At 57.3% G+C, this 15288-nt stretch overlaps 1 protein-coding gene across 6 annotated transcripts in view; it reads left to right on the plus strand.

Annotated features, from left to right (window-relative positions):
- The window catches only part of CCDC142 (coiled-coil domain containing 142), a 30613-nt gene extending 16703 nt beyond the window's left edge, over positions 1 to 13910 (plus strand). For 2 of the 6 annotated variants that reach the window (XM_083177599.1, XM_083177857.1), the window contains exons 5-10: positions 114 to 278; positions 350 to 495; positions 8071 to 8181; positions 9236 to 9350; positions 9542 to 9719; positions 13240 to 13910. In XM_083177599.1, the coding sequence (XP_083033725.1) occupies positions 114 to 278; positions 350 to 495; positions 8071 to 8181; positions 9236 to 9350; positions 9542 to 9719; positions 13240 to 13708 (1184 nt within the window). In that variant the 3' untranslated portion in view covers positions 13709 to 13910. Of the gene's footprint in view, positions 1 to 113; positions 279 to 349; positions 496 to 2294; positions 2443 to 8070; positions 8182 to 9235; positions 9351 to 9541; positions 9720 to 13239 lie in introns of all 6 variants that reach the window. The other 4 variants (XM_083177943.1, XM_083177780.1, XM_083177690.1 and 1 more) reach the window with 4 other exon arrangements.
- Positions 13911 to 15288: the final 1378 nt, after the last annotated feature.

Here is a 15288-nt window from a genome sequence, read left to right on the forward strand (position 1 = left end):
CCAGTTATTGTCACATCTGTGGACGTCTCTGTGTAGCCTACACAGGGGGAGGGTGGTACAGGAGATGGGGGTCCCATATCACTGGGTGACGAGTGTCCCCTTCTCCTCTGCAGCGTTCTCCCAGGCGCTGAGCTCTGCGCTGACAGACAGATGTTCTCCCCCAGTATCCGGCACTGCGGAGCAGGAGCGCCAGGCACACAGCAGAACGTGCGGCATCCTGGTGATTCTGTGCAGACAGCTATCAGGATTACTGCACAGTGTGAGCTCCGGCCATCCCGGTGAGACCCCATGTCCGTACCCCATACAGCCTCTGCTCCCCACACGTCTGACCTGCTCCTTTCTCATTTAGGTTCCGTCTCTACCCAGAACGCCGTCCTTAGCCGTTGCGTGGCCTCCTTGCAGCTCTGTGACCTCTGGATCCGGAACCGCACTCAGACATACACGTCCTCCGGTTCTCTCAGTCCCCTAGTGCTGGTCACGTATGGAGACCTTCGGGTAAGGATGCCAGACACATGGCTATCCCTCCTCCTACACACATCCTACGTCACATACGCCTCTCCTCCTACACACATGCACCTGTACGCCTCTCCTCCTACACACACGCACCTATACGCCTCTCCTCCTACACACACGCACCTATACGCCTCTCCTCCTACACACACGCACCTATACGCCTCTCCTCCTACATACACGCACCTATACGCCTCTCCTCCTACACACACGCACCTATACGCCTCTCCTCCTACACACACGCACCTATACGCCTCTCCTCCTACACACACGCACCTATACGCCTCTCCTCCTACACACACGCACCTATACGCCTCTCCTCCTACACACACGCACCTATACGCCTCTCCTCCTACACACACGCACCTATACGCCTCTCCTCCTACACACACGCACCTATACGCCTCTCCTCCTACACACACGCACCTATACGCCTCTCCTCCTACACACACGCACCTATACGCCTCTCCTCCTACACACACGCACCTATACGCCTCTCCTCCTACACACACGCACCTATACGCCTCTCCTCCTACACACACGCACCTATACGCCTCTCCTCCTACACACACGCACCTATACGCCTCTCCTCCTACACACACGCACCTATACGCCTCTCCTCCTACACACACGCACCTATACGCCTCTCCTCCTACACACACGCACCTATACGCCTCTCCTCCTACACACACGCACCTATACGCCTCTCCTCCTACACACACGCACCTATACGCCTCTCCTCCTACACACACGCACCTATACGCCTCTCCTCCTACACACACGCACCTATACGCCTCTCCTCCTACACGCATGCACCTATACGCCTCTCCTCCTACACGCATGCACCTATACACCTATACGCCTCTCCTCCTACACCTATGCACACATGCACACACGCACCTATACGCCTCTCCTCCTACACGCATGCACCTATACGCCTCTCCTCCTACACACACGCACCTATACGCCTCTCCTCCTACACACACGCACCTATACGCCTCTCCTCCTACACGCATGCACCTATACGCCTCTCCTCCTACACACACGCACCTATACGCCTCTCCTCCTACACACACGCACCTATACGCCTCTCCTCCTACACACACGCACCTATACGCCTCTCCTCCTACACCTATACACACATGCACACACGCACCTATACGCCTCTCCTCCTACACGCATGCACCTATACGCCTCTCCTCCTACACGCATGCACCTATATGCCTCTCCTCCTACACCTATACACACATGCACACACGCCTCTCCTCCTACACGCATGCACCTATACGCCTCTCCTCCTACACGCATACACCTATACGCCTCTCCTCCTACACGCATGCACCTATACGCCTCTCCTCCTACACGCATGCACCTATACGCCTCTCCTCCTACACGCATGCACCTATACGCCTCTCCTCCTACACGCATGCACCTATACGCCTCTCCTCCTACACGCATGCACCTATACGCCTCTCCTCCTACACACAAGCACCTATACGCCTCTCCTCCTACACGCCTCTCCTCCTACACGCATGCACCTATACGCCTCTCCTCCTACACGCATTCACCTATACGCCTCTCCTCCTACACGCATGCACCTATACGCCTCTCCTCCTACACACACGCACCTATACGCCTCGACTCCTACACTCATGCACCTATACGCCTCTCCTCCTACACACACACACCTATACGCCTCTCCTCCTACACGCATGCACCTATACGCCTCTCCTCCTACACGCATGCACCTATACGCCTCTCCGGAGGACGTGTATGTCTGAGTGCGGTTCCGTCTCCACCCAGAACGACGTCCTTAGCCGTTGCGTGGCCTCCTTGCAGCTCTGTGACCTCTGGATCCGGAACCGCACTCAGACATACACGTCCTCCGGTTCTCTCATTCCCCTAGTGCTGGTCACGTATGGAGACCTTCGGGTAAGGATGCCAGACACATGGCTATCCCTCCTCCTACACACATCCTACGTCACATACGCCTCTCCTCCTACACACATGCACCCATACGCCTCTCCTCCTACACACATGCACCTATACGCCTCTCCTCCTACACACACGCACCTATACGCCTCTCCTCCTACACACACGCACCTATACGCCTCTCCTCCTACACACATGCACCTATACGCCTCTCCTCCTACACACATGCACCTATACGCCTCTCCTCCTACACACACGCACCTATACGCCTCTCCTCCTACACACACGCACCTATACGCCTCTCCTCCTACACACACGCACCTATACGCCTCTCCTCCTACACACACGCACCTATACGCCTCTCCTCCTACACACATGCACCTATACGCCTCTTCTACACGCATGCACCTATACGCCTCTCCTCCTACACGCATGCACCTATACGCCTCTCCTACACGCATGCACCTATAAGCCTCTCCTCCTACACGCATGCACCTGTACGCCTCTCCTCCTACACGCATGCACCTGTACGCCTCTCCTCCTACACACATCCTACGTCACATACGCCTCTCCTCCTACACGCATGCACCTGTACGCCTCTCCTCCTACACGCATGCACCTGTACGCCTCTCCTCCTACACACATCCTACGTCACATACGCCTCTCCTCCTACACGCATGCACCTGTACGCCTCTCCTCCTACACGCATGCACCTGTACGCCTCTCCTCCTACACGCATGCACCTGTACGCCTCTCCTCCTACACGCATGCACCTGTACGCCTCTCCTCCTACACGCATGCACCTGTACGCCTCTCCTCCTACACGCATGCACCTGTACGCCTCTCCTCCTACACACATCCTACGTCACATACGCCTCTCCTCCTACACGCCTCTCCTCCTACACGCATGTACCTATACGCCTCTCCTCCTACACGCATGCACCTGTACGCCTCTCCTCCTACACGCATGCACCTGTACGCCTCTCCTCCTACACACATCCTACGTCACATACGCCTCTCCTCCTACACGCATGCACCTGTACGCCTCTCCTCCTACACGCATGCACCTGTACGCCTCTCCTCCTACACGCATGCACCTGTACGCCTCTCCTCCTACACACATCCTACGTCACATACGCCTCTCCTCCTACACGCATGCACCTGTACGCCTCTCCTCCTACACGCATGCACCTGTACGCCTCTCCTCCTACACGCATGCACCTGTACGCCTCTCCTCCTACACGCATGCACCTGTACGCCTCTCCTCCTACACGCATGCACCTGTACGCCTCTCCTCCTACACGCATGCACCTGTACGCCTCTCCTCCTACACGCATGCACCTGTACGCCTCTCCTCCTACACGCATGCACCTGTACGCCTCTCCTCCTACACACATCCTACGTCACATACGCCTCTCCTCCTACACGCATGCACCTGTACGCCTCTCCTCCTACACGCATGCACCTGTACGCCTCTCCTCCTACACGCATGCACCTGTACGCCTCTCCTCCTACACACATCCTACGTCACATACGCCTCTCCTCCTACACGCATGCACCTGTACGCCTCTCCTCCTACACGCATGCACCTGTACGCCTCTCCTCCTACACGCATGCACCTGTACGCCTCTCCTCCTACACGCATGCACCTGTACGCCTCTCCTCCTACACGCATGCACCTGTACGCCTCTCCTCCTACACGCATGCACCTGTACGCCTCTCCTCCTACACGCATGCACCTGTACGCCTCTCCTCCTACACGCATGCACCTGTACGCCTCTCCTCCTACACGCATGCACCTGTACGCCTCTCCTCCTACACACATCCTACGTCACATACGCCTCTCCTCCTACACGCATGCACCTGTACGCCTCTCCTCCTACACGCATGCACCTGTACGCCTCTCCTCCTACACACATCCTACGTCACATACGCCTCTCCTCCTACACGCATGCACCTGTACGCCTCTCCTCCTACACGCATGCACCTGTACGCCTCTCCTCCTACACGCATGCACCTGTACGCCTCTCCTCCTACACGCATGCACCTGTACGCCTCTCCTCCTACACGCATGCACCTGTACGCCTCTCCTCCTACACACATCCTACGTCACATACGCCTCTCCTCCTACACGCCTCTCCTCCTACACGCATGCACCTATACGCCTCTCCTCCTACACGCATGCACCTATACGCCTCTCCTCCTACACGCATGCACCTGTACGCCTCTCCTCCTACACGCATGCACCTGTACGCCTCTCCTCCTACACACATCCTACGTCACATACGCCTCTCCTCCTACACGCATGCACCTGTACGCCTCTCCTCCTACACGCATGCACCTGTACGCCTCTCCTCCTACACACATCCTACGTCACATACGCCTCTCCTCCTACACGCATGCACCTGTACGCCTCTCCTCCTACACGCATGCACCTGTACGCCTCTCCTCCTACACGCATGCACCTGTACGCCTCTCCTCCTACACGCATGCACCTGTACGCCTCTCCTCCTACACGCATGCACCTGTACGCCTCTCCTCCTACACGCATGCACCTGTACGCCTCTCCTCCTACACGCATGCACCTGTACGCCTCTCCTCCTACACGCATGCACCTGTACGCCTCTCCTCCTACACGCATGCACCTGTACGCCTCTCCTCTTACACACATCCTACGTCACATACGCCTCTCCTCCTACACGCATGCACCTGTACGCCTCTCCTCCTACACGCATGCACCTGTACGCCTCTCCTCCTACACACATCCTACGTCACATACGCCTCTCCTCCTACACGCATGCACCTGTACGCCTCTCCTCCTACACGCATGCACCTGTACGCCTCTCCTCCTACACGCATGCACCTGTACGCCTCTCCTCCTACACGCATGCACCTGTACGCCTCTCCTCCTACACGCATGCACCTGTACGCCTCTCCTCCTACACGCATGCACCTGTACGCCTCTCCTCCTACACGCATGCACCTGTACGCCTCTCCTCCTACACGCATGCACCTGTACGCCTCTCCTCCTACACGCATGCACCTGTACGCCTCTCCTCCTACACGCATGCACCTGTACGCCTCTCCTCCTACACACATCCTACGTCACATACGCCTCTCCTCCTACACGCCTCTCCTCCTACACGCATGCACCTATACGCCTCTCCTCCTACACGCATGCACCTATACGCCTCTCCTCCTACACGCATGCACCTGTACGCCTCTCCTCCTACACGCATGCACCTGTACGCCTCTCCTCCTACACACATCCTACGTCACATACGCCTCTCCTCCTACACGCATGCACCTGTACGCCTCTCCTCCTACACGCATGCACCTGTACGCCTCTCCTCCTACACACATCCTACGTCACATACGCCTCTCCTCCTACACGCATGCACCTGTACGCCTCTCCTCCTACACGCATGCACCTGTACGCCTCTCCTCCTACACGCATGCACCTGTACGCCTCTCCTCCTACACGCATGCACCTGTACGCCTCTCCTCCTACACGCATGCACCTGTACGCCTCTCCTCCTACACGCATGCACCTGTACGCCTCTCCTCCTACACGCATGCACCTGTACGCCTCTCCTCCTACACACATGCACCTGTACGCCTCTCCTCTTACACACATCCTACGTCACATACGCCTCTCCTCCTACACGCATGCACCTGTACGCCTCTCCTCCTACACGCATGCACCTGTACGCCTCTCCTCCTACACGCATGCACCTGTACGCCTCTCCTCCTACACGCATGCACTTGTACGCCTCTCCTCCTACACACATCCTACGTCACATACGCCTCTCCTCCTACACGCATGCACCTGTACGCCTCTCCTCCTACACGCATGCACCTGTACGCCTCTCCTCCTACACGCATGCACCTGTACGCCTCTCCTCCTACACGCATGCACCTGTACGCCTCTCCTCCTACACGCATGCACCTGTACGCCTCTCCTCCTACACGCATGCACCTGTACGCCTCTCCTCCTACACGCATGCACCTGTACGCCTCTCCTCCTACACACATCCTACGTCACATACGCCTCTCCTCCTACACGCCTCTCCTCCTACACGCATGCACCTATACGCCTCTCCTCCTACACGCATGCACCTATACGCCTCTCCTCCTACACGCATGCACCTGTACGCCTCTCCTCCTACACGCATGCACCTGTACGCCTCTCCTCCTACACACATCCTACGTCACATACGCCTCTCCTCCTACACGCATGCACCTGTACGCCTCTCCTCCTACACGCATGCACCTGTACGCCTCTCCTCCTACACACATCCTACGTCACATACGCCTCTCCTCCTACACGCATGCACCTGTACGCCTCTCCTCCTACACGCATGCACCTGTACGCCTCTCCTCCTACACGCATGCACCTGTACGCCTCTCCTCCTACACGCATGCACCTGTACGCCTCTCCTCCTACACGCATGCACCTGTACGCCTCTCCTCCTACACGCATGCACCTGTACGCCTCTCCTCCTACACGCCTCTCCTCCTACACGCATGCACCTATACGCCTCTCCTCCTACACGCATGCACCTATACGCCTCTCCTCCTACACGCATGCACCTGTACGCCTCTCCTCCTACACACATCCTACGTCACATACGCCTCTCCTCCTACACGCATGCACCTGTACGCCTCTCCTCCTACACGCATGCACCTGTACGCCTCTCCTCCTACACACATCCTACGTCACATACGCCTCTCCTCCTACACGCATGCACCTGTACGCCTCTCCTCCTACACGCATGCACCTGTACGCCTCTCCTCCTACACGCATGCACCTGTACGCCTCTCCTCCTACACGCATGCACCTGTACGCCTCTCCTCCTACACGCATGCACCTGTACGCCTCTCCTCCTACACGCATGCACCTGTACGCCTCTCCTCCTACACGCATGCACCTGTACGCCTCTCCTCCTACACGCATGCACCTGTACGCCTCTCCTCCTACACGCATGCACCTGTACGCCTCTCCTCCTACACGCATGCACCTGTACGCCTCTCCTCCTACACGCATGCACCTGTACGCCTCTCCTCCTACACGCATGCACCTGTACGCCTCTCCTCTTACACACATCCTACGTCACATACGCCTCTCCTCCTACACGCATGCACCTGTATGCCTCTCCTCCTACACGCATGCACCTGTACGCCTCTCCTCCTACACGCATGCACCTGTACGCCTCTCCTCCTACACGCATGCACTTGTACGCCTCTCCTCCTACACACATCCTACGTCACATACGCCTCTCCTCCTACACGCATGCACCTGTACGCCTCTCCTCCTACACGCATGCACCTGTACGCCTCTCCTCCTACACGCATGCACCTGTACGCCTCTCCTCCTACACGCATGCACCTGTACGCCTCTCCTCCTACACGCATGCACCTGTACGCCTCTCCTCCTACACGCATGCACCTGTACGCCTCTCCTCCTACACGCGGGCACCTGTACGCCTCTCCTCCTACACGCGAGCACCTGTGCCGCTCTCCTCCTACACGCATGCACCTGTACGCCTCTCCTCCTACACGCGGGCACCTGTGCCGTCACATACATGGATATCTCTTGGTCCTGTTGTGATTGATGTGTCTCTGTAGGTGATAACAGAGGAAAGCCGCTGTCTGGCTGATGCCGCTGGGAATGTGGCGTGGTGTCCTCTCAGCCACCGGTTATACATGACAATGCGGAGTACACAGGAGGTGCTAGAGGTGAGTGGTACAGGACGTCAGGCCTAGGGGCGCTGAGACACAATTGCTGATACTCTAGGGTACAGGACGTCAGGCCTAGGGGCGCTGAGACACAATTGCTGATACTCTAGGGTACGGGACGTCAGGCCTAGGGGCGCTGAGACACAATTGCTGATACTCTAGGGTACGGGACGTCAGGCCTAGGGGCGCTGAGACACAATTGCTGATACTCTAGGGTACGGGACGTCAGGCCTAGGGGCGCTGAGACACAATTGCTGATACTCTAGGGTACAGGACGTCAGGCCTAGGGGCGCTGAGATACAACTGCTGATACTCTAGGGTACAGGACGTCAGGCCTAGGGGCGCTGAGACACAATTGCTGATACTCTAGGGTACAGGACGTCAGGCCTAGGGGCGCTGAGACACAATTGCTGATACTCTAGGGTACAGGACGTCAGGCCTAGGGGCGCTGAGACACAATTGCTGATACTCATGGATACAGGACGTCAGGCCTAGGGGCGCTGAGACACAATTGCTGATACTCTAGGGTACGGGACGTCAGGCCTAGGGGCGCTGAGACACAATTGCTGATACTCATGGGTACAGGACGTCAGGCCTAGGGGCGCTGAGACACAATTCCTGATAATCTAGGGTACGGGACGTCAGGCCTAGGGGCGCTGAGACCCAATTGCTGATAATCTAGGGTTCGGGGCGCTGGGTCTATGGGGCGCTGAGACACAATTGCTGATAATCTAGGGTACGGAACGTCAGGCCTAGGGGCACTGAGACACAATTGCTGATAATCTAGGGTACGGAACGTCAGGCCTAGGGGAGCTGAGACACAATTGCTGATACTCTAGGGTACGGGACGTCAGGCCTAGGGGCACTGAGACACAATTGCTGATAATCTAGGGTACGGAACGTCAGGCCTTGGGGCGCTGAGACCCAATTGCTGATACTCTAGGGTACGGGGCGCTGGGTCTATGGGGCTAGTGCAGAACATTGGCCGCTGCTTACAGTCACCACTAGGGGGTAGTACAGCCACCAATGCTAACTCCTGCTCTTATCTCCTCAGGGCCTGATTGTGTCAGTGACCCACCTGCTGGGCCCGGTGTGCGCCCGCCGGGCCCAGGACGTATTCCAGCACGTGATGCCTGCAGGGCGACACTGGAGGGGGAAGCTTGTGGCCGGTGAGTTGCATACAGTCAGGGGCGGTGTCTCCACGAGCTTTCCCAGGTCTGCGGCAGCGCGCCGCCAGCAGATTATATTCTAACGGGAACATCATATTGTAACGTCACCATTATTACGTCCTACTTCTGTGTATTCTGCACCTAGTTACTAAGGTGGCTTATATTGTATATATTCATGCATTCTATTTCAGGCCCTGAATTGGCGCCCAGTGAGTATGCCCAGGCCGCCATTAGTGCGGTGGTGTCTCCGGTGCTGGATGGCGTCCTCGCTCTGTCTTTGGATGAACAAGTGTCGGCGGTGTCTGTGTCTCTCAGCGCGTTTATGGAATCCTGGATGGGACATATCCTGCGGGAGAGGCTCAAATTCAGGTGTCTGTATGGAATAATACTGTACTGGGGGGATCCACATACCTGGAGACCCCTTAGGTAGCTAGCCCCATCCCAGAAGTCCCCTTATGTAGCTAGCCCCATCCCAGGAGTCCCCTTATGTAGCTATCCCCATCCCAGGAGTCCCCTTATGTAGCTATCCCCATCCCAGGAGTCCCCTTATGTAGCTAGCCCCATCCCAGGAGTCCCCTTATGTAGCTAGCCCCATCCCAGGAGTCCCCTTATGGAGCTAGCCCCGTCCCAGGAGTCCCCTTATGTAGCTAGCCCCGTCCCAGGAGTCCCCTTATGTAGCTAGCCCCATCCCAGGAGTCCCCTTATGTAGCTAGCCCCATCCCAGGAGTCCCCTTATGTAGCTATCCCCATCCCAGGAGTCCCCTTATGTAGCTATCCCCATCCCAGGAGTCCCCTTATGTAGCTAGCCCCGTCCCAGGAGTCCCCTTATGTAGCTAGCCCCGTCCCAGGAGTCCCCTTATGTAGCTAGCCCCGTCCCAGGAGTCCCCTTATGTAGCTAGCCCCGTCCCAGGAGTCCCCTTATGTAGCTAGCCCCGTCCCAGGAGTCCCCTTATGTAGCTAGCCCCGTCCCAGGAGTCCCCTTATGTAGCTAGCCCCATCCCAGGAGTCCCCTTATGTAGCTAGCCCCATCCCAGGAGTCCCCTTATGTAGCTAGCCCCATCCCAGGAGTCCCCTTATGTAGCTAGCCCCGTCCCAGGAGTCCTCTTGGGTAGCTAGCACCGTCCCAGGAGTCCCCTTAGGTAGCTAGCCCCGTCCCAGGAGTCCCCTTAGGTAGCTAGCCCCGTCCCAGGAGTCCCCTTATGTAGCTAGCCCCGTCCCAGGAGTCCCCTTATGTAGCTAGCCCCGTCCCAGGAGTCCTCTTGGGTAGCTAGCCCCGTCCCAGGAGTCCCCTTAGGTAGCTAGCCCCGTCCCAGGAGTCCCCTTGGGTAGCTAGCCCCGTCCCAGGAGTCCCCTTATGTAGCTAGCCCCGTCCCAGGAGTCCCCTTATGTAGCTAGCCCCGTCCCAGGAGTCCCCTTATGTAGCTATCCCCGTCCCAGGAGTCCCCTTATGTAGCTATCCCCGTCCCAGGAGTCCCCTTAGGTAGCTAGCCCCGTCCCAGGAGTCCCCTTGGGTAGCTAGCCCCGTCCCAGGAGTCCCCTTGGGTAGCTAGCCCCGTCCCAGGAGTCCCCTTGGGTAGCTAGCCCCGTCCCAGGAGTCCCCTTGGGTAGCTAGCCCCGTCCCAGGAGTCCCCTTGGGTAGCTAGCCCCGTCCCAGGAGTCCCCTTGGGTAGCTAGCCCCATCCCAGGAGTCCCCTTGGGTAGCTAGCCCCATCCCAGGAGTCCCCTTGGGTAGCTAGCCCCATCCCAGGAGTCCCCTTGGGTAGCTAGCCCCATCCCAGGAGTCCCCTTGGGTAGCTAGCCCCATCCCAGGAGTCCCCTTGGGTAGCTAGCCCCATCCCAGGAGTCCCCTTGGGTAGCTAGCCCCATCCCAGGAGTCCCCTTGGGTAGCTAGCCCCATCCCAGGAGTCCCCTTGGGTAGCTAGCCCCATCCCAGGAGTCCCCTTGGGTAGCTAGCCCCATCCCAGGAGTCCCCTTGGGTAGCTAGCCCCTCCACTCAGGTCAGTTGCAGTCTCTGTGCCACTCTCTCAAAGTGTGATCTCTGATGTTGCAGTCTCGCTGCCACTCTTCCGGCCTCGGTCTCTGTGTGTTCTCTGATGCAGTCTCGCTGTCACTCTCCCGGCCTCGGTCTCTGTGTGTTCTCTGATGTTGCAGTCTCGCTGCCACTCTCCCGGCCTCGGTCTCTGTGTGTTCTCTGATGTTGCAGTCTCGCTGTCACTCTCCCGGCCTCGGTCTCTGTGTGTTCTCTGATGTTGCAGTCTCGCTGCCACTCTCCCGGCCTCGGTCTCTGTGTGTTCTCTGATGTTGCAGTCTCGCTGCCACTCTCCCGGTCTCTGGCCCTTAATCTGATCTGTGCGGCCAGATCAGAATATGCGGCCAGGACCGTGCAGGCGAATCCCCGCCTTCCATACGGATCGCCACCTCCGTCCGTACGCGGATATGTGGCGGTCCGCATGAAAGTGGACGGGGATACGCCTCCTCCATCTTGGGAGCAGCCCCTGCATTCGATGGTCGTCGACCATCGAATGCAGGGCCGCACGCTCCACCAGCTCCCGCCACCCTAGACCACACGGACACTTGTCCGTATGAAGTCATGTATGGGGGCGGGCAGCTGACATCCGGCGATGTCAGATGCCCACCCCCTACACATGCGTCACGGCTTCATTACCATGCATACGCCCTGCGTTTGCATGGGAACGCCCATGAAACGCGGGGCGTATGCATAGGGTAATGAGGCTAAGTAGCCCTTCACGCCCCTCTCCGCGCCCTGTGCGGCATCTAAAGAATACGTGCGGCGAAACCGCTTGCACATGCGCAGAGTGACCTCACCGATCAGAATAAGGGCCTCTGTCTCTGTGTGATCTCTGATGTTGCAGTCTCGCTGCCACTCTCCCAGCCTCTGTCTCTGTGTGTTCTCTGATGTTGCAGTCTCGCTGTCACTCTCCCAGCCTCGGTCTCTGTGTGTTCTCTGACGTTGCAGTCTCGCTGCCACTCTCCCGGTCTCTGTCTCTATGTGATCTCTGATGTTGCAGTCTCGCTGCCACTCTCCCGGCCTCGGTCTCTGTGTGATCTCTGATGTTGCAGTCTCGCTGCCACTCTCCCGGTCTCTGTCTCTGTGTGTTCTCTGATGTTGCCGTCTCGCTGCCACTCTCCCGGTCTCTGTCTCTGTGTGTTCTCTGATGTTGCAGTCTCGCTGCCACTCTCCTGGTCTCGGTCTTTGTGTGTTCTCTGATGCAGTCTCGCTGCCACTGTCTCGGTCTCTGTCTCTGTGTGATCTCTGATGTTGTAGTCTCGCTGTCACTCTCCCAGCCTCGGTCTCTGTGTGTTCTCTGACGTTGCAGTCTCGCTGCCACTCTCCCGGTTTCTGTCTCTATGTGATCTCTGATGTTGCAGTCTCGCTGCCACTCTTCCGGCCTCGGTCTCTGTGTGTTCTCTGATGCAGTCTCACTGTCACTGTCTCGGTCTCTGTGTGATCTCTGACATTGCCGTCTCGCTGCCACTCTCCAGGTCTCTGTCTCTGTGTGATCTCTGATGTTGCCGTCTCGCTGCCACTCTCCCGGTCTCTGTCTCTGTGTGATCTCTGATGTTGCCGTCTCGCTGCCACTCTCCCGGTCTCTGTCTCTGTGTGATCTCTGATGTTGCCGTCTCGCTGCCACTCTCCCGGTCTCTGTCTCTGTGTGATCTCTGATGTTGCCGTCTCGCTGCCACTCTCCCGGTCTCTGTCTCTGTGTGATCTCTGATGTTGCCGTCTCGCTGCCACTCTCCCGGTCTCAGTGTCTGTGTGATCTCTGATGTTGCCGTCTCGCTGCCACTCTCCCAGTCTCTGTCTCTGTGTGTTCTCTGATGTTGTAGTCTCACTGCCACTCTCCCGGTCTCAGTGTCTGTCTCTCAGCTTGCAGGGAGCACTTCAGCTGAGATGTGATTTTGAGAGTGTCCGTGAGCTGCTGAGGTCCCGAGAGTCTGTGATGTCTCCAGAAGTGGTCCAGGCTGCACTGTCTCTCCCGGTGTTTCTGCAGGCAGATAACGCCATTGTCTGTCTCTTGCAGCAGCCGTCTCACAAGTCCTATCTGCAGGGTGGGGGCTGCCCCGTCTTCTGCTGTGAGTATGATGTCATTCCTTTCTCAGAGTCTTCTCCATTCTCCTACCAGCTAACAATCTGTTTCCCTGGTCAGGTCCACCTCTGTGCCGAACTGCGGTGGAGAGTGTGTCTGACAGCCTGCAGAGCCTGGACAGTCTGGAGCGCAGAGCGTGGGCCCGCACTTACTCTGCGCACCTGCCCAGACACAGCCATGATTCCTACCTGCCCCAAAACCAGCGCCAGTGGCTTTCCCTGCGCGTACACAAGGGCTGGAGCGGGCTGAATCTACCATGGGAAGGAAGGGACACCTCAGAAGGATGAGACTCCTTTATCTACAGGTCCCACCTACTCCTGGTCCCCTATTCCGCGCAGGCTGGTCTGCTAACAAGCCCTGGAAGGCTGGAGAAAATATTTTTTAAATATATTTGCAATTTATTTAATTACAGCGCACAGATGTATATTTTATTAAATATTTGTGATACTAACTGACTTTTATTCTTATTACTGAGAGACGTCACTGGCCGAGGTGGGAAAGGTGGTGATGCCTCACTGGTCGGGTGGGGAAAGGTGGTGACACGTCACTGGCCGAGGGGGGAAAGGTGGTGACACATCACTGGCCGAGGGGGGAAAGGTGGTGATGCCTCACTGGTCGAGGGGGGAAAGGTGGTGATGCCTCACTGGTCGAGTGGGGTAGGAGGAGGAGACCTCTCAGGTTCAGAAGTGTATGTTGGTAAGAAAGTGGATGGGTCGTGAGCCCCTATAAGTAAGGACTGGAAGGGTGGTGGGACCTCACAGGTCAGAAAGGCTATGGGCGTGAGACCTCATGAATCGTGAGGGGAAAGGTGGTGACACGTCACTGGTCGGGTGGGGAAGGATGAGGAGACCTCACAGGAGAGGAAGTGTATGGTGGTAAGACCTCATGGGAAAGTGGAAGGGTCGTGAACCCTTATAAGTAAGGACTGGAAGGGTGGTGAGACCTCATGGGTCTGGTTGGATGGGGAAGCATGTTCTGGTAATATTATACAGGGGGAGCAGCCTGTGGTGTCCTGGTAATATTATACAGGGGGAGCAGCCTGTGGTGTCCTGGTAATATTATACAGGGGGAGCAGCCTGTGGTGTCCTGGTGATATTATACAGGGGGAGCAGCCTGTGGTGTCCTGGTAATATTCTACAGGGGGAGCAGCCTGTGGTGTCCTGGTAATATTATACAGGGGGAGCAGCCTGTGGTGTCCTGGTGATATTATACAGGGGGAGCAGCCTGTGGTGTCCTGGTGATATTATACAGGGGGAGCAGCCTGTGGTGTCCTGGTGATATTATACAGGGGGAGCAGCCTGTGGTGTCCTGGTATTATTATACAGGGGGAGCAGCCTGTGGTGTCCTGTTATTATGCAGGGGGAGCAGCCTGTGGTGTCCTGGTATTATTACACATGGGGAGCAGCCTGTGGTGTCCTGGTATTATTACACAGGGGGAGCAGCCTGTGGTGTCATGGTATTATTACACAGGGGGAGCAGCCTGTGGTGTCCTGGTATTATTACACAGGGGGAGCAGCCTGTGGTGTCCTGGTGATATTATACAGGGGGAGCAGCCTGTGGTGTCCTGGTGATATTATTCAGGGGGAGCAGCCTGTGGTGTCCTGGTGATATTATACAGGGGGAGTAGCCTGTGGTGTCCTGGTGATATTATACAGGGGGAGCAGCCTGTGGTGTCCTGGTGATATTATACAGGGGGAGCAGCCTGTGGTGTCCTGATGGTATTATTACACATGGGGAGCAGCCTGTGGTGTCATGGTATTATTACACAGGGGGAGCAGCCTGTGGTGTCCTGGTGATATTATGCAGGGGGAGCAGCCTGTGGTGTCCTG

The sequence above is a fragment of the Crinia signifera genome, chromosome 1, assembly GCF_055691185.1.
Source record: "Crinia signifera chromosome 1, ASM5569118v1, whole genome shotgun sequence".
NCBI lineage: Eukaryota > Metazoa > Chordata > Amphibia > Anura > Myobatrachidae > Crinia > Crinia signifera.